The sequence below is a fragment of the Chiloscyllium plagiosum genome, unplaced genomic scaffold (genome assembly GCF_037043375.1).
Source record: "Chiloscyllium plagiosum isolate Xiang-an unplaced genomic scaffold, Cpla_swu_hap1 HiC_scaffold_9, whole genome shotgun sequence".
Classification (NCBI taxonomy): Eukaryota; Metazoa; Chordata; class Chondrichthyes; order Orectolobiformes; family Hemiscylliidae; genus Chiloscyllium; species Chiloscyllium plagiosum.
Window position 1 is genome coordinate 92,754,220 of NW_028270147.1, and position 22,790 is coordinate 92,777,009.

Here is a 22,790-nt window from a genome sequence, read left to right on the forward strand (position 1 = left end):
AAATTCCACAGAGGTGATCACAAAATCTCAGCTGCCACTTCAGTACAGACGGAATGCTACATTGTCAGCATTGCCTTCTTTCAGGTGAGACGCAAGGTCGTGTCAGTCCAAACAGGTGCCAGTGTCATGGCATGATTCTGAATATCTGGGAGGGCTCTCCACGGCATCCTGGCCAATATTTATCCAATACCCAAATCAAAGCATATTGTCCGTCATTTTCATACTGATAGTTTTAGGTTAAACACATTACAGCAAAGGCACACTTTGGAAAATACTTGGCTGGTTGGAAAGCGTCATGTGACATCATGAGATTGTGGAAAATGCTAATTAAGTGTTCCATCCTATAGTCCTGGTCTGCTGTTCCCTCTTCTTTACCAAAACCTCTTTTCCTTCAGCTATGTATATAAACGTATGAATACACAAAACAGAAGCAGAAATAAACCATATAGGGTGTAGAAACATTTTGTAAATTTTGACACATTGTTTGCTTCAATCACCTAGCCTGGTCATGCATTCTTGCAACTTTGTACGTGTAAGTGCCCCCTACTCTGTCCCAGATTATTCAGACTTTACAACTCACCTTTCTTACCAAAGACCCTTGAAACATCACATAGAACAGCTGAGGATAGGGGGAGAGAGAACGTGCGAGCCAGTGAGAGAGTCAGAAAGCTAGTGTGAGAGAGTAAGCGCAAGACAGAGAGCGATTGAACAAGTGTGAAAGAGAGCAAATACAGGAGAGAGAACACAAGAGAGAGACAGAATGCAAGCGTGACAGAGTATGCGAGCATGAGAGGGAGAGCAAGTGAGAAGAGGAAGAGTGAGCATGAGAAGGGGAGCGAGCAAGCACGAGATGGTAAAAGCAAGCGGAGTGTGCAAGCCAGCACAACAGAGTGAGAGAGAAAGAGCACAAATTAGTGTAAGAGTGAGATACAGCAAGCAAGTGAGAGAGCGCACGAGCGAGCGAGAGTGTGTGTGAAAGAGAGCACATGAGAGAGACAGCGAGTGCATGAGAGAGTGAGAAAGAGAGCGAGCAAGGGAGAGAGTGCAAGTGCAAGACAATGAATGAATGCAAGAGAGAGCGCGAGCAAGTGTGAGAGTGTGTGAGAAACACTTATTGTGATAAAGTAAGTGTGAATGCAAGAGGAAGAGCGTGAGGAAGACAAACAGTGGGTAAGTACATGCACGAGACAGTGCGAGTGTGTGAAAGCGTGTGACAAAGAATGTGTGTGTGATAAAGAGCACAAGATAGAAACACAGTGTTCGAGTGATGAACTCACCTCGCAGGTATAGCTTCCCAGGTAGTCTCTGCAGGTGGCTCCATTGCGGCATGGGTTTGAGGCACAGTCATCCACATCCAGCTGGCAATAGCTGCCAGTGTACCCAGACATGCACTGGCACTGGTGACTGTTGCCTATATTGATGCATATCCCAGAATGCTGACACAGTTGCTCAACAGTCAAGCCTGGAAAGGTAGAGGTTAACAGAATAATAAGAGGGGAAAAAAAAAGCTTCACACATCTGCATCTCAGTCAGCACTAATGGAATTGAAAACAAATGAACCCAAGGTCAAACTCTATTCTCTGCCTCCTCCCAGTGAAATTCTTTTGGCAAAAAAAAACAAAAAACAACAAATAAATCTGAGTTAGAGGCAGACCATCTGCCTGGTTTTAAGCCTCTCCCTCGGCAGAATACACCTGTGGTTACAACATTGCCTTCTTCAAACATTATGCCTAGCGAGTGCCATTCTATATGCAGGGCTTGGCTTACCTCTCTGATGAGCAGCCACCTCACAGGACACATCTGGTACGTCACAATACAGCCCGGTCCATCCACTCTGACATTCACAACGGTACGTGGCGCCTTGCTGCACACACTTGCCTCTGTTTTTACAGGGCAACCCGCTACACAGATTCACCAAGGTCTGAGTGAGTGGAAGCAACAAGAAGAGCATTGATATTTTACAGTTGTGCCCAGTCACTCACGGCACCACATCATTCACAATTCTGTTCGACAAGCAGCCACGTTACTGGATTCACAGGCCCATCAGGAGGTTAAGTCTTGCCACAGCTGCTTCAGGATTGGAGTTCTTTTTAAAGAAATCCGCAATGAAAACACCAATATCAGTTAAAAGAAAGCACCCCAAAGCTGTTGGATTACTGACAGGGTTTCAGCGCATTCTGGAAATAAAACTCTCTGAACATCTCCAGTCATGGTCAACTTTGCCCTGCCCTCTGAAGAAGCTTAGCAAAGCCACTCATATGTGTTAAGCGAAAGCTCATCATGGCAACTTGGGATCGTCAATAAGTGACACCAACACCCAGGTCCTGCAAATAAATCCAAGGAAAACTAAACAACGGGCATTCGTGCCTTGTTCTGTAAAGAGAGCTGGCAGTTGGCTGCATGTATGTTGTGGGCACTGATTGAGGTTTCACTTGAACACATCTAAAGAGATACTACTTGTGCTGCAGTGGTAGTGTCCCTGCCTTTGGGCTGTAAGATCCCATTTGCCCTGGAGGAGTGTCTAAACATGTCAAAACACGTTGATTAAAAATAATTTTACAAGAGATACCCGGGGATTTTGAAGGCTATATGGGTTCATGTTCTACCCTTGCACGTGATGGCCACTGAATAGGTTGATAAAAAATATATAAATTTGTTAAGAGACTCTTGATAAAATAGTGGTGCGGTTGGAATTAGGTGTATGCATGTAATGTTTAACTCTGTAAGTAAATGAGAGACTTCAGTGAAAATTGGGCCCAGTATCATCCTTTGCAATTTGGCTTTCCAGAAACCTATTAATTGCTGGGCCTCCTCATTAACTCAGCGCCAGACTCACTGAGCACAGAAGGCACATCCAACATTAATGGCATCATGACCAGCAAAAGCAGGACCTTGATGTGCATAAACCGATTGCCACGTTTTGGGGCTCCAATTCCAGAAAAGAACTTCATTGGTTGCAAGAGGTTTTGGGGTATCGGGTGGTGGCAGAGGTGAAAGGAGCTATATAAATGCAAATCCTTTCATCCTTCGTAACCACCATTTTACATCAGCCCCGGGGCAACCACTTGTTAAACAGACAAACAAAGACAGGCAGTGCCAACTTCGACTTTACAGACAGAGCATGCTCACTGTGCACCTCGAACGGGGTTCCCTCACCTGGCAGTTGTTACCCGAGTAGCCGGAGGGGCAGGTGCACCGGTAGCCCCCTAGCCCGTCGATACAGGTGGCCCCATTTTGGCACGGTTTGGAGTCACACTCATTGATATCGAACTGGCAGTTGGAACCGGTGAAGCCAGGTTGGCAGCGGCAGGTGTACGAGTTGATGCCATCGATACAGGTTCCATCATTGAAGCAGGAGCTAACAGGAGAAAGAAGCAGCCCACTCAGAGATGTAGACAAAACAGCACACCCTCCTGGGAACCCTGTCGACAGAGACTTTAACGATTTGCACAAAGAGCTCTGCTCCAATACGTGCTTGGTCACATATTATGATATTTTAAAACGACAATTTCTAATCACTGATTTGCTTTTATCTTTGTGGTCTGGTCTGTCCACACTTGTGGTTTATAAGCTTTCTGCAATGAGGTCTATTTCTATCATGGGGCTCAAAGGAACTGGGAGGGGAGATGTTTGCATCATGGTAATATAGCTAACATGGTTCAAATCTCACCATGGCAAGAAGTGGAATTTGAATTCAATTCATAAATCCGGAATTGAAATCTAGTCCCAGTAATGGTGACCACAAAACTAACCACCGGCTGTTGAAAATACCCATGCAGGGTCGACAAAAAAATATTTCCGAGCTTCCAGCTGCTTGTCACTTCAACACCCGCCCCGTCCCCCCCAGTCAATATCTCTACCTCAGGCTTGCTGCAGTGCTCCAGCGAAGCTCAGCACAAGCTTGAACAACACCACCTCCTCATTTTCCACTTGGAGACCCTGCAGCCTTCTGGACTCAACATCGAGCTCAATAATTAGGGCTGGAGCTCTCCCACGTCCTTACCCCAACCCCCACACACCAGGCCTTATCATCACAGTCTGCTATTACACACAATCTATTGTTAGCCACTAATAGTCCCCATTAATAGCTATTCATGCTCCTAGCCAGATCGTTATCCATTCCTTTGTCTGTCCAACTGTTTTTCTCTCTTTATCCCCACCCCTCATTTGCTCCTTAGCCCCTTCCCCCATCCTATCTTATGCATAAAAAAACATTTTCCTAGCTACGGTCACTTCTGAAGAAGGGTCACTGGACCTGAAACATTAACTCTGATTTCTCTGCACAGAACCTGCTGAGCTTTTCCAGCAACTTGTTTTTGTTTCAGATTTACTAACATGGTTTAAGAGTTGGAAATCTGCCATCCTTACTTAAACCATGTGCAACCGACCTTCAACTGCCCTCTGAAAGAGTGTGCAAGCCACTCCGTTTAAGAGCAATTAATGTTACCCTTGCTGATGATGTCCATGAACGAATTCTTTAAAAAAGTATCCTTTAAACATAGTATATCCATTACTAACATGTGTTGGACTCTACACAATTCACCAGCAATGAAAGATTAGATTAGATTCCCTATAGTATAGAAACAGGCCATTTGGCCCAACAGGTCCACACCGACCCTCCAAAGAGTAGCCCACCCAGACTCATTCCCTACCCTATATTTACCCCTGACTAATGCACCTAACACTATGGGCCATGTAAAATTGCAATTCAACATGGCCAATTCACCTGACCTGCACATATTTGGATTGTAGGAGGAAACCGGAGCACCCAAAGGAGACCCACGCAGACACGGGGAGAATGTGCAAACTTCTCACAGACAGTCGTCAGAGGTGGGAAATCGACCCTGGGTCCCTGACACTGTAAGGCAGTAGTACTAACCACTGAGCCATCGTGCCACCCATCAGAGGATGCCTAGCTGGATCAAAAGCACATGGCATGTTTAAATTTTCTCCCAGATGCCTTGGTACCACAATAGCAACTACTAAAACAAATAGTGAATTAGAATATACAGCAGGATGTCACACACTAAAATCTGAGGAAATTCATGTGGCCCAAACGACCAACATGGGTTTTCCAGTTCAGGCTACACGTTGGGCCAGGTTGAATTGAAGGAGTCTCAACCACTTACATGCAAAGTGAGACTGAGACAGGTCTTTTCCCCAGGGGAAAGTGAGGTCTGCAGATGCTGGAGATCAGAGCTGAAAATGTGTTGCTGGAAAAGCGCAGCAGGTCAGGCAGCATCCAGGGAACAGGAGAATCGATGTTTCGGGCATGAGCCCTTCTTCAGGATTCCTGAAGAAGGGCTCATGCCCGAAACGTCGATTCTCCTGTTCCCTGGATGCTGCCTGACCTGCTGCGCTTTTCCAGCAACACATTTTCAGCTCTTTTCCCCAGGGTACTGGAGTCCAAAACCAGAGGGTGTGGGATTAAGGTGAGAGGGGAAAAATTTGAAAAGGGACCTAAGGGGCAACCTTTTCATGCAGAGAGTGGTGCATGTGTGGAATGAGCTGCCAGAGGAAGTAGTGGAGGCTGGTACAATTATAACATCTAAAAGGCATCTGAATGGGTATAGGAAAAGGCAAGGGTTTAGAGGGAATGTGAGCCAAATGGTGGCAAGTGGGATAGATTAAATTAGGATATGTGGTCGATATGGACAAGTTGGACCGGAGGGTCTGTTTCCGTGCTGTACATCTCTCTGATTCTATGAGACAAGAATAAGAACACGAAAAAAAGATGGAAACTGCCTGCTGCTGCTGAAACAGATCACTGAAGAGAACCATCTCCATGTCACACAAGGGGAGCGCTGGACAAAAATACTTGCTATTTAGCTTTGCAAGCATACTACCGAGAGGCACCAGTAAGCAAACTGATCATTCGCTGCACAACACGGCTGCTGGGATAGGTTGAAGACGCTATATTTCCCCCACACCTCGCTCACCAGCACCTGGACACACACTTGATATTCCCCCGAGACCTTGCTGCCAGCACGGAGATGGTTAGAGAATGCACTCTGGGGTAAGTGAACACAATAGAATTCTGTTTCCCTCTTCACCCGCTCCCCCCTGTCTCCCAAGCAGCTTTGAGGGATTAGTGACTGGCTGTGCTGCCTTCAGCAAGTCTCAGTTGATTTACAGCAGGCTAATGGAAATTAATGGCGAAAAGGAATGCAGGAACAATGTGTGAGAATCCTCTTCCCTCAGATGGTTCTGCCCTCCCCCACCCCCCAGCTCATAACCAAGCTTCACCCTCCAACGCTAGTCCTATAGATGGCTTCCTTTAAGTCTCATGTGCTAAAGCCCTCCAGCGCAGGGTGAAACCATTTCATCTTTAGCTCGTAACGTGAGGCCTGTCATTTCGGAGGATAAAAAAAAAACTCAAAAGACAGTGCACCACTTTGCAGAAAATGACACTCATCACAGGTGTTCCCTTTATGAGAGTCCCTCGTGTTTCTTTTCCCCTGCAGTGCTTCATCCCTGCAATTTAACCTTTTACCACATCCAGGGAGGTTCCTGAAGGCCAGGGTTTCGCAAACTACAGGTCGTAGCCCCAGAGTAGAATCTGGGGTTGCAAACTTTGAGCTGAAGCAAGCACCTTGGCCTTTCTGAGCACTGCTTAAAGATTTCCTTTAACAATAGTACCTCTTTAAAAACAGAAAGCTTGGGCTTCAGTGAGGTGTTTGAAATTGGGCTGAAATTTGGCTGATATTTTAAAGCAAGCAAGCTTGAGATTTTTTTTTAAAATTACTTTTCCACACAGAGGTTATGGAATGAGCTGCAAGAGGAAGTTGTAGAGGCTGGTACAATTACAGCATTTAAAAGGCATCTGGATGGATATACAAATAGGAAGGTTTAAAGGGATATGCGCCAAATGGGACCAAATTAATTTAGGATATCTGCACCAGCTAGATCAAAGGGTCTGTTTCCGTGCTGTACATCTCTACGGTTCCATGACAGGTTGAAACAAAGTTCTACCTACTCTCACTTACAACCATAACACATCTGGCACAGCTATACGAAGAGCCACAAGAAAGTTAATCCTGTGCCCTGTCCAATAGTTGTCCTCAACCAATATGTTAGAAACAGCCATTAGCCCAGTAATATCGCTGTAGGATTTTGCTCTGTGCGCACAGGGTACAACAATGAATCCACTTTAAAAAATACTTCAGTAATTGTAAAGTGCTTCAGGAAATCCCAAGGCGGTGAAGGAAAGGTGCAAAAATGAATCCAAGTCTTTCTTTCATCTTACCTCTCTGTACAGTCGGGCATGTTGTTTTCACAGTGAATCCCGTTGAAGCCGAGAGGGCACTTGCAGACATAGCTGTTGACATAGTCAGAGCAGTTCCCATCGTTCAGACACGGGTTGCTCAAGCACTCATTTATCTCCTGCTGGCATTTATTACCAGTGAACCCCGCCAGACAGCTGCAGGAGAACGTGTTGACAAGATCGATACAGGAACCGCCATTCTGGCATGGATCTATGGAATTGTCACATCACGTTGGAATTAGAACACGAGTTAACCTGGCCTCTCCACAAGGAAGAGTTTGGAAGAGCACAAGTAACTAAGCAAGCCATGATTCAGTGGGCACCACTCCTGCCTTAGAAGCAGCAAGGTGCTTAATTCTAAAGATTTAAGGACAAAATCTGGACCCCTAGGTTGACAGTTAAGTGAAATACTGAGGGAATGCAACACAGTCAGAGGTGCCACCCTTTGGATCAAACATGAAAGCATGGCATTGTTTACCCCAGCAGATAGATGTAAATGATCCTGCAGCCCTATTGTTAAGAACACTGGGAATCAAGATTTTTCTTTCATCACTAAAATAGATTACTCTGTCACTATCACACGTGTTTCTGAGGTATTGCTTTGTACAATTTGGCTGTCACCCCCTTATCCGCCATAACTATCCCACAATGCTAGCTGGTTAGAATTAAACTCAATCAGTAAAATCTGGAATTCAGAGCAAGTCTCAGTAATGGAGACTATGAAGTGATCATCGATTGGTAAAAAAGCCAATCTGGTTCATTAATGTTTTTGCAGCAAGGAAATCTGCTGTCCTCACCCAGTCTGACCTACATGCATCTGATTCCAACAGCAATGTGGTTGATTCTTAATTGCCTTTTAAAATGGCCTCACAAGCCATTCAGTTCAAGGGCAAGTAGGAAAGGGCAACAGAAAATGCTGTGCCCACATCCCACCAAAGAATAAAGTTGATAAAACAACGGAAGCTACAATTCACAAAGTCCTTTACTGTCAATGAAGCACTTTGGAACTTCCTGAGCTGGTGAAACACAAGCTCTTTCCTCTAAACAGGAAATGATGATTCGGGTTCAGACAGCTTCTTTTCAATCACTCTTTCAAGCACTTACTGGGGCTGCAGTCGTCGATATTTGTCTCGCAGTTCACTCCAGTGTAGCCAGGGAGGCATCGACACTCGTAGTTCCCAGGGGTATTTTGACAAGCAGCACCATTTTTACACGGGTCAGTAACACACTCATCAATGTCCACTGAGCACCTCTGACCTACAAGATAAGCCAGTATTAAACACATGCACTGCGTTGTGTATGACAGTATGACTTCATTTACAGTGTATAAAGAATTACATAGGAGCTACAGCATTAAAACAGGATATACACTCCAAATGGACTGTACTGTTCACGTCCCACACAAGTTCCCCCTTTTAACCCTACTGGCAATGCCCTCTATTCCCCTATCCCTTATGTACTTATGATTCCCTTCAAAACACCTATTCCATTTGTCTCAACTACTCCATGTGGTACTGAGTTGCACATTCAAAATAATAACTGGATAAAAAACTCTCTCTCCTGGATTCCCAAAGAGTTTATTACCAAGCCCTTTATGTCTATGGTTTACAATCCATTGTTCTCAACTCACCTACAGGTGGAAACATATTTTCTTTGCCCACTCCTATAAAAACTTTCCATAATTTTAAAGGACTTCCACAGGATCATCAGGGTCTACGACTCACTCCACAACAAACCACAGCCCACTCACCCTGGTGTTTCTTTCATAATGGGATGGGGGAGAGTTACTGAGTCTCAGTGTGCATAACAGTGTGGTCAGACCCCACCTGGTGCACCGAGTTCAAACGTCAGGGCTAAAAATGGTTAAATCACACGCTGAGATAGTACAGAGTTAGTTGGCATGCCATTGATTTTGAGGGGGGGGGGGGGGGGGGGGGTTTCAGTTGATTGGATTAGCGGAGAGAAACCGGTTTAATAATTCAGGTACAAAGTCTTACTGTATTCGTACTAAAGCCACACACTTTGCATGTAAAATCAAAGCACTTTTTCACAACAAGGGCAGTAAGAAACTTGGGCAATTTTTATCAAATCGTGTTGATAGTCAACAAGAGCTTTCAAGACCTGAGACTGATACAATTTTGTTGAGTAAAGGTACAGAGGTATATGGAGCAATGGCAGGAAAACAGAGTTGAAGCAATAGGCCAGACGTTATTTAACTGAAATAAAGAGCAGGTAGGAAGGGCTGATTGGTCGACTCCTTTTTACGATGTGCTGATGAGTAATATCTCACCTTGCCAATACATTGTGCAGGTGCACATGTAATTCTCATAGTCCTCGGTTTCACTGCAAACACCTCCATTTTCACATGGTTGGGAGGAACATGGAGCAAGAACAAACTCACAATCCTTACCTGCAGGTAAAAAGAGGAAGGGAGAAGGAACCTATTAGAGTCAGCCAATGACAAGTATGCGGAAGGCTATCAGGGCACGCCCTTCTTTAGCTACAATCACTCTCCATGGAGTAAAGGACATTCAGTGGAGATTTACTAAAGTTGTTCGAGTCGATGAGTGATTTTGATGAAGTGAACAAGGAGAATCTGTTTCCACTGACAAACCTCTTGTGGTGCCTCACAGCACCAGGGATCCGGGTTAGATTCTCCCCTTGGGCAGCTGTCTGTGTGGAGTTTGCACATTCTCTCCACGTCTGCGTCCGGGTGCTCTAGTTTCCTCTCAAAGTCCAAAAATGTGCAGGTTAGGTGGATCGGTCGTACTAAGTTACCCATTGCACCCAGGGATGTGCAGGTTAGGAAATTTGGGCTTTTAGGGTAAGGGGGTGATTCTGGGTGGGATGCTCTTTGGAGGGTCGATGTGGCTTGATGGGCCAAACGACCTGCTTCCACACTGGAGGGGTTCGATGAACCAGCAGTGCAGCCATGAAAAACAGTGGCAGTAATTGAACAGGTTTTTGAAATAGAGTATCTACAGACACAATAAACCAAAATGACATGCTGTCCTCCATGATTCTAGTAACAGGAATACCATACTTCAGGCCCCAATCACTTAGTGACAATCCTGCTGGCAATAACGGGAGCGGGTGCACTGTGGATGATTCAGAGGATTAAACAAACTAGGAGAAAGTGTGAACAGTTTTGAGGGCCTGGAACTACAACAGCCACACGGTCGGACTAAGTGCAGGGGAAGTGTCCAAAGGCCAGCCTCAGCAGAGCCACAAAAAAACAGGGCGCAAAACTGATCAGAAATATGCAGAAGGTTTGAAAGCAGTCTGAGAGATAACTTGGCAGTAGCGTGCAGTGCAATGTTATATTTTAAAAATAACTGTAATCTGCACCTCCAGAATGCCTGGGAAAGGCCTTCAGCTACCTTTCCCATCAGTGACACCAGACTAAACCAGTCACACATGGAGTCATCTGCCTTAACAATGAAAACACAATTGACAAATATTGTTTCAAGGGAGCGAGATAGCTGCTCCGAGGAGGAGACCAGCAAGGATGGACAGTGAGCAGCATTAACCAGGTGGCTGTGTGAACACAAAAAAAAAGATGCAGACTCACCTAGTCTGTGCTAACATTTTAAGAAAAGTCACAAGACATCAAAGCTCACAATTATAAGAGTGTCAGCACAGCACAGAGTGTCACAGTTCAGAGTGTCAGTACAGCTCAGTGGGTGACACTTCCATCTGAATTAGAGAATCATAGAATCAACACAGTGTGGAAGCAGGCCATTCTGCCCACTGAGTCCACTCTGACACACCAAAGGGCATCCCAACCACACCCAATGCCCCCTACCCTAGTTCAGTAACTCAGCATTTCCCATGGCTAACCCACCTTGCCTGCACATCCCTGGACACTACGGGGTAATTTAGCATGGCCAATCTACCTAACCTGCACATCTTTGGACTGTAGGAGGAAACTGGAGCACCCAGAGAAAACCCACGCAGAGATGGGGAGAATGTGCAATCTCCATACAGACAGTAACCCGAGGTTGGAATAGAATCTAGTTTCCTGGTGTTGTGAGGCAGCTGAGCCAAAGTTGTGGTAAAACAAACCTCACTTCAGAAATGTGAGCTCATTTCCATGCTGCCATTTCCAGCCCGATACAGTGTGGGTGCTGCTGTGCCACAGCAGCCATCTCTTGTGTGTGACTTTAAACTGATGGCTGTGTCACATCCCAAGGCATTTTCAAAGAATGGTCACAGCACAGAAGGAACTCAGACTGTAATCTCACCTACTCGCCATCGACCTGCAACTTTATCTGAATCGGATAATAGGATTGGAATCTGCTCATTAGCATATCAATCTTTGCAGGACGGTTGCAGTTTTATTCAGCAACAACTGAAAGAGACAGGATATCCTGAGTTTGTGGCAGGTCCAATAAAAATGGATGCCCTTCCCTGACCGACCAGTGGGTACAGCTGCAAGAAAACGCTGCTGAGCCGGAGACATCAAATACCTCTGGGTGCACCCACAGACTATGCTAAACCAGGTGATCAAGAGCTAGTGGTGTCAGTGGGGGGGGGGGGGGGGGTGAGATGGGACAAGGAGACAAACAAAAGAAATCAGCAATGTTTCTCACTTATCCTGACACGTCTTATCCTGATCTTAATCTTCCACTTGCTTTCAGAGAATGCACAGAACTGAATTCGGTTCACACACAACAAAACTAATGAAAAATGCACCAGGGAGTTTGAGACTGTTTGATGTGGAAATTTGATACTTACAAGCCTGGCCTATTAATCAGGCAATAACTCAAAAGGTCGCCGCAGCACACACTTTGCTTCTGGCAGGAGGCGAGGCTGCATTCTGAAACAGATACTCGTGCACTCAACCCCAAAACAAGCGCACACCTCCGTGGAGCAGGGATCTTTAAAGCGGTTAAATGCACGGCCTCAGTTCATTGTTCAATCCCGACACTTTCCAGTTTTATTGCTGCCTCTTCAGCACAGCGCAGGAGAAACCCAAGTCAGCAGCTCCCTACCTCAACCACAACAGGCTAGAAAATGCATCATTTCAGATTATGCCCCTTTGTGTTTTTTTTGTCTCTTACCAGTGTATGGGAGAGAGCAGACACAGTGGTAGGAATTCACGCCATCAACACAGATTCCTTTGTTCAGACAGGGGTTTGACGCACATTCATTTATATTGATTTCACAGTTGGAACCTTAAAATTCAGAGAAGACAGGGAAAGAAGGTTACTCCTTTAATCAGGAAGAGAAAGTGAGGACTGCAGATGCTGGAGATCAGAGCTGAAAATGTGTTGCTGGAAAAGCGCAGCAGGTCAGGCAGCATCCAAGGAGCAGGAGAATCGACGTTTCGGGCATGAGCCCTTCTTCAGGAACCTTTAATCAATTTTGTTGTTGGCACACAGTGATGTAACAGATGCTAGTTTTTGGTAATGGAATTTTTGCCAAAGACATTCGTACCGGAAACTCCAACTGGGGCCTGGCACGTGCAGGGCAGATACAAGCTAACAAATGACCACTACTCCACCCCAGTAACATGTCTTTGATGTAAATCCCACCAATGTGACATCTTCCCTCTCAGTTCAACCCCAGATTCTTGGCGCTTTGATGAGTAAGTGCCAACTGGTGGCAAATCTGGGGCAGTTTTATGTGGATCAATGCTTACCAGGGCTGGCAGAACTTTCGGTCAACAGCATTGACCAGCACCCTATTCACATGGTTCAACGCTCAATGCCTCCAAAACTGTTAGACAACAGATGCAGTGCACATGAGCTATAGGAAGCATCACAGCATCTTGCTGAGGTCCCCAGAGTATGTCTTTCAAACCCACAAATGTCATGACTTTGAGGAACAAAAGCACCCGACACTTGGGACCACCTTGAGCTCCCCTCCCATGGCCTACAACATTTCGAGTTAGAAATGGATTTCTTTGTTGCTGCTGGGCCAGAACCCTGAAACTCCCGCCCTCAAAGTAACGTGGGGCTTCCTTCACCACACAGACTCCACCTGTTTAAAGTTGGTGGTGGGAAGGGATTCTGGGTGGAATAATAAATGCTGATCCTGCCACAACATCCACACCACAAGAATGAATAATTTAAATAAAAAGCCAAGACTACTCAAAAATATTCTAAGTAGTGGCAGCATCTGAGTTATTAAATTTTCAGAGGTGAAAGGTCAGTGCCTATCATGAGTGAGCACCAGCTAACCCAATGATATCCTTGTACAAATGCACTGGAAACCACCATCGACAACGTCAGAAATCCAACATTAGGTCTGGCAGCCAATGCAGCTTTATCAACTCAGATCCTGGTTACACTGATGGTTGGGTGGCAGCACAAGACTCTCAGAACAGTGGAGGGACAGAAATTTCAAAATACAAAGCTCAGGGGGAAAAAGAAGCATCACTGCTTAAACCATCAGGCATCAGAATAGAGGAACACATCAAACAAAGTAAAAATGAAAGGATGTGTTTATTAGTTCAAAAAACCATTAATGAACATCTGAAATCTGTCAGTCACTTTTGGTCTATGGGATTAAGTATGAAGCCCAACAGTACGAGATAACTGCTTCAGAGAACACAAAAATCTTAACCCACAAAGCATCCCTTCTGATATGGAGGATCGAGAAGGGAATGCACTTGCAAAACAGTGGGAACTGGGGAGTTGAGAGGGACCCATTGAATAGCTTTTTCAAAGACATGTCACAGGTACAAATGGGCTGAATGGCCATCTGTGCAACCGCTGTAAAATTTCAACCAGCAGAGTGTAGTTCTGAGTATCAGAATCAGTAAGTTTAATATTCAGCTTTACACTGGTGGCATTCCTTCATTCAGTGCTTGACCGTCCTCCCCTCACCTTTGAAGCCCTTCACACATGTGCACTTGTAGCCATTGATTAGGTTCTCACAGGTTCCTCCTTCCTGACAAGGATTTGACTCACACTCGTCTTTGTCCACATCACAGTTGACCCCTGCCCAACCAGCTTCGCAAACGCACTGGTAACTACAAAAACAAGAAAAGGCAGAGAAAATGTTGGTCGTAGGCAAGGCACTGATTCAATTGTTTATTACAAAATGTCGCACCAACTGAGTACGGTGGCAGGGGGGAGCCCTGTAAATAAATTCACAATATTTTCAAAAGTCTAAACTCCAAATCACTCAATTTTGTTATCTCACTGATGTTTGAGAGAACTTGCTGTGTGGCAGCAGGTTGACATGATCCCTACAATATAACAGTGACTGCACTTGGAAAGTATTTTAGGGGTAATGCCACTTGATTACTAATCCAGAGGTCCAGGCAAATGGGTGGGGGACTTGGGTTCAAGTCCCACTTCAAGAGCTGGTGGAATTTAAAATGACAGATCTGGAATTTTAAAGAGCCAGCTACTGAAATGAAGCTGTTGCCATCTGTTGTTTTCTTTTCCGACAATCTGGTTTACTCGCATCATTTGGGAAAGGAAATCTACTGCATGGAACCCTCGGCCCCCAGGCAGTGTGGCTGAATCTCAACTGCTCTCATAAGTCACGCACTTCAAAGGCAATTAACGATGGGCAACAAAAGCTGGCCCTGCCTTCCTGGCAATACCCACACCCCATGAAAGAATACAACTGACTTTGGGACAGCATCTGAATTCACAGAAGACATTTCTAACTTCTGGTTTTTGATACTGATCTCTGAAGAATCTCCATCATAATAAAAGTACTGCTCTGTGTGCCATGAATGAACTTTTGTGCTGAGTTAAATTCAGATTAGATTAGATTAGATTCCCTACAGTGTGGAAACAGGCCCTTCGGCCCAACAAGTCCACACCGACCCTCCGAAGAGCAACCCACCCAGACCCATTCCCCTGCATGTATCCCTGACTAACGCACCCAACACTATGGGCAATTTATTCACCTGACCTGCACATCTTTGGACTGTGGGAGGAAATCGGAGCACCCAGAGGAAACCCACGCAGACACGGGGAGAATGTGCAAACTCCACACAGACAGCTGCCAGAGGTGGGAACTGAACCCCGGGTCCCTGGCGCTGTGAGACAGCAGTGCTAACCACTGAGCCACCATGCCACCCTAGACATAAGGTTGGACAGAGATTCCAAACACGTCACTCTGGAATTCTCCTGTACAGATGATATTGACATCTATCTCCCCGTTAATGGCTAATAGAATGTACATTGCACAGACTTGTTCACTGCACTTGAAAAGTTGCAATTCCAACAACCAATTCAACTGTGGGGAAAAATAAACAAACAGAAAATAGCAGGTGCCAAAAATAAAATTGGGAGGAACTGAGTTCAACAGATGGCCTCCCAGGGATTACCTTCAAAAATCTAACAGTTCGAACACAAACATTACACCCCCTCAATTTTGTGCACACCTGTCATTCATATTGCTGGTTTACTTTTGCAATCTTGGGCATGTGTTCTCAGTGCATGTCCTCTTACGTCAATGAGCCATGCTGTGAATTAACGATATTCATGCAACTAAACCATTCAATGGGCAGCACAGCGGTTCAGTGGCCAAACCAAAGCACCTAAAGTCTGCATAGCTATCCAATGATTCCTGGAGGCCTAGCAAGAGGAGGAACCCAAACCTTCACTGTAAGCAACACATCAGATTTCTGTTCCCTCCAGCCATCCCTGCACTGTTCCCTTTGTCTGCATTGGAGTATTTCATAATAGCTACAACCATTTGACAATTAAAAAATGCAGAAAGCCAGATGTAATCATCTTAGAAAGAAACAGAAATTGAAAGAACTAAGAATGACAAATATTACGATGACAGAAAAGTTATGAAGAATCACCTGTTGACGTCATCCACACATCTGCCATGGATACAAGGGCTACTCTTGCACTCATCAACTTCAGATATACAGTGAGGATCATGATAGCCCTCAAGGCAACGGCACGTGAAGCCGTTCATCTGATCAAAACATGTGCCGCCATTGTGACATGGGTTGGATGCGCACTCATTGATGTCAATATTACACATGGGACCTGCAGGCAGGAATGGAGAAACATATTAATGAGCAGCCAGACACAGTTTTAAGAATTCTGACCTAGAGACAGAGGCATACCCCTTCAATGTTTTAAACTCCATTTCCCACCTGGTTTCATACTCATTCCAATTAGGAAATAAGATTTCAAATAGCACAGCAGATTGCAAGTGGGCCTGTTATATATGTGCGAGAGTGAGTGTCTGCAATGGAGAGTGCGCGCGAAAGGGACAGGGTATATGCATGAGAGAGAGAGAGAGAGAGAGAGAGAGAGAGAGAGAGAGAGAGAGAGAACGAACGAACGCAGGTGAGAGAGATGGGGAGATGATGGCTTAGTGGTATTATCGCTAGACTACCAGCGACCCAGGTAATGTTCCAAGGACTCCGGTTTTAATCCTATGGTAGTTGGTGAAACTTGAATTCATTAAAAATCTTGGATTAAGAGTTGAATGATGACCTTGAAGGCATTATCAATTGTCAGAAAAATCCATATGCTTCACTGATATCCTTTAGGGAAGGAAACTGAAGTCCTTACCTGGTTTGGCCTCCATGTGACTCCAAACCCACAGAAGTTGCCCACTGGATAAGGAGGGATGGACAATAAATATTGGCCTAGCTAGTGATACCGCATCCAGTTAATGAATAAATCAAGAAGTGTGAGAAAAAGGGAGAGCGACTGGAGATTTCCTGTATGCTTTGAGAAACCAAATCACAAACCTGTTTATAATGATTTGGAGGTCCTGGTGTTGGACTGGCGTAGACAAAGTTAAAACTCACACAAAACCAGGTTATAGTCCAACAGGTTTATTTGGAAGCACTAGCTTTCGAAGCGCTGCTTCTTCATCAGGTAGTTGTGGAGCTCCACAGCTTCCTGATGAAGGAGCAGCACTCTGAAAGCTAGTGCTTCCAAATAAACCTGTTGGACTATAACCTGGTTTTGTGTGAGTTTTAACTCTGTTTATAATGAGTCAGTTTATTATTTCACCACAGAGGAACTCACTTCCATCCAGCCATGCTCTCTCCCCAACCATCCATTCGGAACCAATGAATGAGCTAGATGTCACCAACATTATAACAGAAACAGAATTCTGAAGCATTACAAATAAGCGAATTACATTGCAGTTTCTGTGATATTAATTACTGCAAGAACAGGACGTGTGAACACAACACCTATAAAGTGTACAATGAACTCTAGCAAGAAAAGATTGCCTTGTGCATTTTATCAAAACTTCAGTAACATGGAGGGGATTGATAAAAGAATAGTGAAGACTGTAAATTTGAAGATATATAGATTCTACTTGAACATCACATGGCTTTGAAAAGTGTGGCTGCTGTACACTTGGGAGCAAGAGCTGGATGTGGAATGGATATGAAGGTATTTGCACAGAACACCTACAGCTGTTTTGTTTTATAAGAGGAGTCAGTTTGTTTCTTTCATTCTCCCATCTTCATACACAGTCTTCCTTACAAATTTACCCTCATAATCATTTCACAGACTTCATGCCTTATACATGACCCAAACGTCCCCTACATATATTTGTTCAAGTTTGAGTCCAATTTTTATTCTGTTAAATTGTGAAGATCTCCAAATCCTATTTTGTTCCAATTTTTCAACCCAGTTCCTGGTCTTTTCGAACCTGGGTGTCAGTCGCGGTAACATTGTCCTCTGAAGTCAGAAGGTCGCGAGCTGAAGATGTTAAAGCAAGGTCCGACCTGCCTTCTCTCACATATGCCAAGGATCTTGTGGCATTGTTATTTGGAAGAAAAGTGACTTAGTTCCTTCCATTGTCCTGATCAATACTTATTCCTCAACTAACAACCACAATGGATTACCTGAGTATTATCAAAATGCAGTCTGAGAGAGCTTGTAGTTTGGAATCAGCTGCCATGCTTCCAACATTAGGAAAATGACTCCCCTTCAAATATGCTGCAAGGTTTTTGGGAACTCGTTCAATTTGGAAAAGCGCTGGACTAATGCAACGTCAGGTTCACCGATCAAAGCTGGTGTTTAGTGCTTCATTTCTTTGATAATGAGGTTCCCAAGTGCACCAATGCTGAGAGGTGTTTCAAAATGGAGACATTAGCATCTTGGGACAAGTTGCACACAAGTTAGAAAGCAGCACAGTAGAGTGTGACAACTGTGGCATCCTAGATCTTCATTTAGTCCCTTCACAGGAACTGAACTTACCTGTATAGCCAGGGCTGCATACACAGTCGTACCGATTAATACCATCTTGACAGCTCCCATAACTACATGGATTGCTAGCGCAGTCATCGTAGTTAATTTCACAATTGACACCTGCAGGATCATCAAAAGAAATTTTTTAAAATGCTTTCTGTTCTCCACTGGTGCATTTAGCAAGATCAAATAATTCAACTATGACATGTGCAACCACTCAAGTATCACTATGTGGAAGGTCCTCCACGATGTCTGCATGAACTGTTAACAAGAGTCACTAAAAACTGTGAAAGATCAGAATATTATGATGTAGTTATCACTATTATTGATTCTGCACTTCCAAATTTGAACTGTGCCTGGACAACACACACTTAGTTTCCTGACTCACCAGCATGGATTAATCTTAATTATAAACAATGGTTCACAAAAGTGGGCGGCACGGCGGCACAGTGGTTAGCACTGTTGCCTCACAGCGCCAGAGACCAGGGTTCAATCCCCGCCTCTGGCGACTAGCTGTGTGGAGTTTGCACATTCTCCCCGTGTCTGCGTGGGTTTCCTCCGGGTGCTCCAGTTTCCTCCCACAGTCCAAAGATGTGCAGGTTAGGTAAATTGGCCATGCTAAATTGCCTGTAGTGTTAGGTGAAGGGGTAAGCATAGGGGAATGGGTCTGGGTATGTTGTGCTTTGGCGGGTCGGTGTGGAATTGTTGGGCTGAAGAGCCTATTTCCACACTGTAAGTAATCTAAAAAGAAATACATCCTACCAAGTGAAATGGGGGCAGTGATTGTGATCAGCCAGCCGTGGACGATTACCAATTTTCTGGACAACTTTTCTGCACTCAAATGGGTCCGTTTCTTTGCCACTTACCTGAGGTGCCAACAGGACAGTGGCATATGTAATTGTTCACACGATCTTGACAGGTGCCACCATTCTGGCAGGGACTACTTTGGCATTCATTGATCTGCTCACTACAGATTGGACCCTTGTAGCCGGCTGTACAGTTGCAGGTGTAGCCAGCTATTCCGTCCACACATTTTCCATAGTGGCAAGGGTCAGGGAAGCAATCATCCTCATTAATCTCGCAGGTAGTCCCTGTAAAGCCTTTGAAATCAGAGGGGCAGAGGCAAGAGCAAGACAGAAAGAAAAAAGAAGCACCTTTAATGTTTCCAATCCATTATATTTTCATTCTGTATTTCTCAAAAGCTCAATGACTTTCTACAAATAGCCACTGGCTAAACTTTAACTGACTACAACGTCTTCTGGAGTGTACTGGCACCTGAGTGACAAGTAATTTGCTGTGCCAAGTAATCCTTCTTACCTGCGAAGTCACAACCCTTTTTTGATCTGCCAAATGTTTTGTTCATCAACTGATGAATTGGTTAACACACAAAAAAAAATTGAAGCAGCACATGACAAGGTTGTTGCAAAACCTTCCTTGGGGATGTAAAGCCGCAAACTTTAAGCGGCTTGCCCTGGATCCGGCAGTGGTCATTGTAAAGGGTACCAAGCACTTGATGAACCTCCCAAGAATGCACAGGCTGAAAAACAGACTGGCAGCGCAGCAGTTAAAAGCGAATGTGGGAAAGTTATTTTAATTCCAAAGTGTCCTGGGGACAAGTAACCTAATGCTGAAATAAACCGCAGGATAGTGTTAGTGAAAGTATCAGTAAAAGTGGAGCAGGAACCTCCTCCAACAGCAAGGAAATTCAAGTTTCCTTTGGAACGTGAGTGAAGATTCAGGGAGGGGTTGAACATGGAGCCCACAGCTGCCAGACAGCAAACATTTGAACAGCCATTGTTCAGCAGCCTTTTCCAATGCATCATTTTCTTTCTCAGCTGGGGTTGACAGAAATGGGATTGGTCACTGGAGGCCATAAAAGGTGGGGGATAAATTACAAGGCAAGGCAATTTATCAAAGCGTTCCTCGAGTGCAAATGTTCAAATGCGCGAGAGGTTTAGTTTCATTTCCAGCATTTTGAGCATCCATGGGCTTACCTTCACTGCAATCACATTCAAAGGCATTTGGGCGATCAATACATTTGGCTCCATGTTGGCATGGTGTGCTGGCACACTCATCGATGTCAATCTGGCACATACTCCCAGCAAAACCTGCAAATATGCACACAGACAGAAACAATACGCAAATCAATGAATCCCTAAACTGTCTTAACTTTTATTCTTACATAGCATCTGGGCACCACTGGTGTGGCCAAAATTTGTTGCCCGTTCCTAATTACACTCAAGAAAATGGTGGCAAACTGCCTTCTTAAGCCGCTTCTACAGATCTCTCTCTGCACAACCATCGTTGACCAGCTCAGTAGTTTTCTAGCATTTTCTGTTTTTATTTCAGATTTCCAGCATCTGTAGTGCCCTGCTTACCAGCCATTGTGCAAAGCCCGAGTTTCTACAATATTTCCCCCTAGTCCATGCCATTCCACTCTCCTCAATCGTCCTGTTCAAAAGGTTAAGTGCCTCCATAAATTGTTGCTGTATGACCAACTAAACCTGCCCCCACCCCGCCAATGCAGGAATAATACAACTGCTGGATTAAGCACCTGATTGCAATCTTAACCCAGACATCAAGAATACAAATGGTGGAAGGAAATCTCTGTTCACACGGTAGAAGATGCTACAGTGAAAATACAAGTATAAACACCACTGGCAACTGTTAAACAAACAAAACCAAAACGTTGTAAGGTGAACTGCACAAGACATTCAGTTCATGGAGCCAGATGCTACTTCCTGCAGCTTAAAAGTTAAATGCTCATTTTAAAAGCTGATGCAAGTTTACTGAAGCTTCATTCCACAATCCTCCACCAACCCTATCTCCCCCAAAGCAGATCGAGTAACTTGTCCAAATTTCTACAAAGCAGCAGATTACAAAACTAGTAGCAGACATAATGGGTTTGCTCGCGTTAAAGCAAGATGTAGCTGGAATATAGACTGAAGGTCTGACAATGTGTGTTTCAAATGCTGAGAATGTCAAACCCTGATCTAAGTAAAGATATCAATTTGAAAACAAAATTATCAGCAGACAATGTGATACTCAGCATCAAACTGGGAAGAGCAATGTTCTGTAGGGCTATGGGAAGCTCTAATAAAATATGCAGTGCCTTAATTTCACACTTTTCTTTCTTTTCTCCCCCAGCCACCTACTCATCATGAGAAAAAAAGCTTTTATATAGTAGAACATACTCAAAGATTCACCCCCTGTGCAGCACTGGAAGCCAGCACAAAGGGATTTCCGGCCTTGTGGGAGCGCATTGAAGAGCTTGGTTAGACCATGGCTAGCCAAAGTGCTGGCAGGCAGCAGGGCTGAATTGAGCTGAACAGCTCCCGGGCCACGAGGCTCTGCCTGTGCTTCAAATGACACATCAGCGTGAACTGCGGCCTGGCAACAGCTGACACAAGCCCTGGAATCCTGTCTGTGTGTGTAACGGAGAACAGAGCAGCTCTCAGGCCCCAAGGAACCTCCGGGAAGGGTGGTGAAGATTCCCAAGCTTTGATAAAATCATTTCCTCGTCTCCTTGGAGTGTCCCCAAATTTGAAGCTGAAGCAGAGCAATAGCTCAGAAGGGATGCACATTTTTCTGTGTCCGAGGGTCACAGAATGGAAGAGTTCGCTTGTGTGAAAAGGTAGTGAAACGCACGCCGCCAAAGCTGCAGCCCATATTCTGTCTGTACCCCGATAAATTGCCAAGACTTAGGTCAAAACTGCCAGCAACAGCAACCGCTGTTCAGAAGTTACAGAAGTCTTTGTACTGCATTTTACTCGTTCAGCAATTCTATATCTTCCTTTTTAACACTAACCTACACTGACAAAGCTTTTAGTCCTCACAGAAGTGATTGATGTGGTAAAATGAAATTCAAGAATAAACTGGACAACTAATGCTGAAAAAACAATATGTGAATGGAAAAAGAGTTTAATTTCTTACAGTTTCCTATCAAGAGTGCTCAGGGAAAACAGCTTTTGATATCTTTGGGATATCAGTATAAGGCTTTGTTCTGACTGAATTCTATACTATCTAAATAGAAAAGGACTTGATTACTTGGAAATCTGTAAAACCAAAGGTAATCGGGACAATTTCAGTCTTGCAGAATTCTGTATACTGAGAATTGAATTGTTTAGTTTGCTGGGGTCTATACAACACGAGTTCATGATGGGTTTGCTTCCTTACAGTTCCACAGTACTTAATGGCACAGCACTTTTCTAGACCTTAACGCTGGAAGAGTATCTCCCAGTGAAGCAAATAGAGCTGCAATGGGACATAAGTAGCATATCCAACAGGGTCAGAGTTGAGACTTGCCATTTTGGGTCTGGTGAGCCATAAGAAAAGACAAAGCAAAAAGCCAATATATGTCCATTAACTTCATATAA

At 44.5% G+C, this 22,790-nt stretch overlaps 1 protein-coding gene across 1 annotated transcript in view; it reads right to left on the reverse strand.

The window, feature by feature from the left end:
* Nucleotides 1-22,790, reverse strand: part of LOC122554632 (neurogenic locus notch homolog protein 1-like) — a 158,378-nt gene that overhangs the window by 33,842 nt on the left and 101,746 nt on the right. Inside the window, exons 10-21 of the mRNA XM_043699954.2 lie at nucleotides 20,409-20,522; nucleotides 19,281-19,514; nucleotides 18,424-18,534; nucleotides 16,044-16,236; nucleotides 14,098-14,243; nucleotides 12,328-12,441; nucleotides 9,555-9,674; nucleotides 8,369-8,521; nucleotides 7,247-7,475; nucleotides 3,157-3,358; nucleotides 1,768-1,921; nucleotides 1,278-1,462 (exon numbers count right to left, since the gene is read on the reverse strand). Of these exons, the coding sequence (XP_043555889.2) occupies nucleotides 1,278-1,462; nucleotides 1,768-1,921; nucleotides 3,157-3,358; nucleotides 7,247-7,475; nucleotides 8,369-8,521; nucleotides 9,555-9,674; nucleotides 12,328-12,441; nucleotides 14,098-14,243; nucleotides 16,044-16,236; nucleotides 18,424-18,534; nucleotides 19,281-19,514; nucleotides 20,409-20,522 (1,955 nt within the window). The remainder of the gene's footprint in view (nucleotides 1-1,277; nucleotides 1,463-1,767; nucleotides 1,922-3,156; nucleotides 3,359-7,246; nucleotides 7,476-8,368; nucleotides 8,522-9,554; nucleotides 9,675-12,327; nucleotides 12,442-14,097; nucleotides 14,244-16,043; nucleotides 16,237-18,423; nucleotides 18,535-19,280; nucleotides 19,515-20,408; nucleotides 20,523-22,790) is intronic.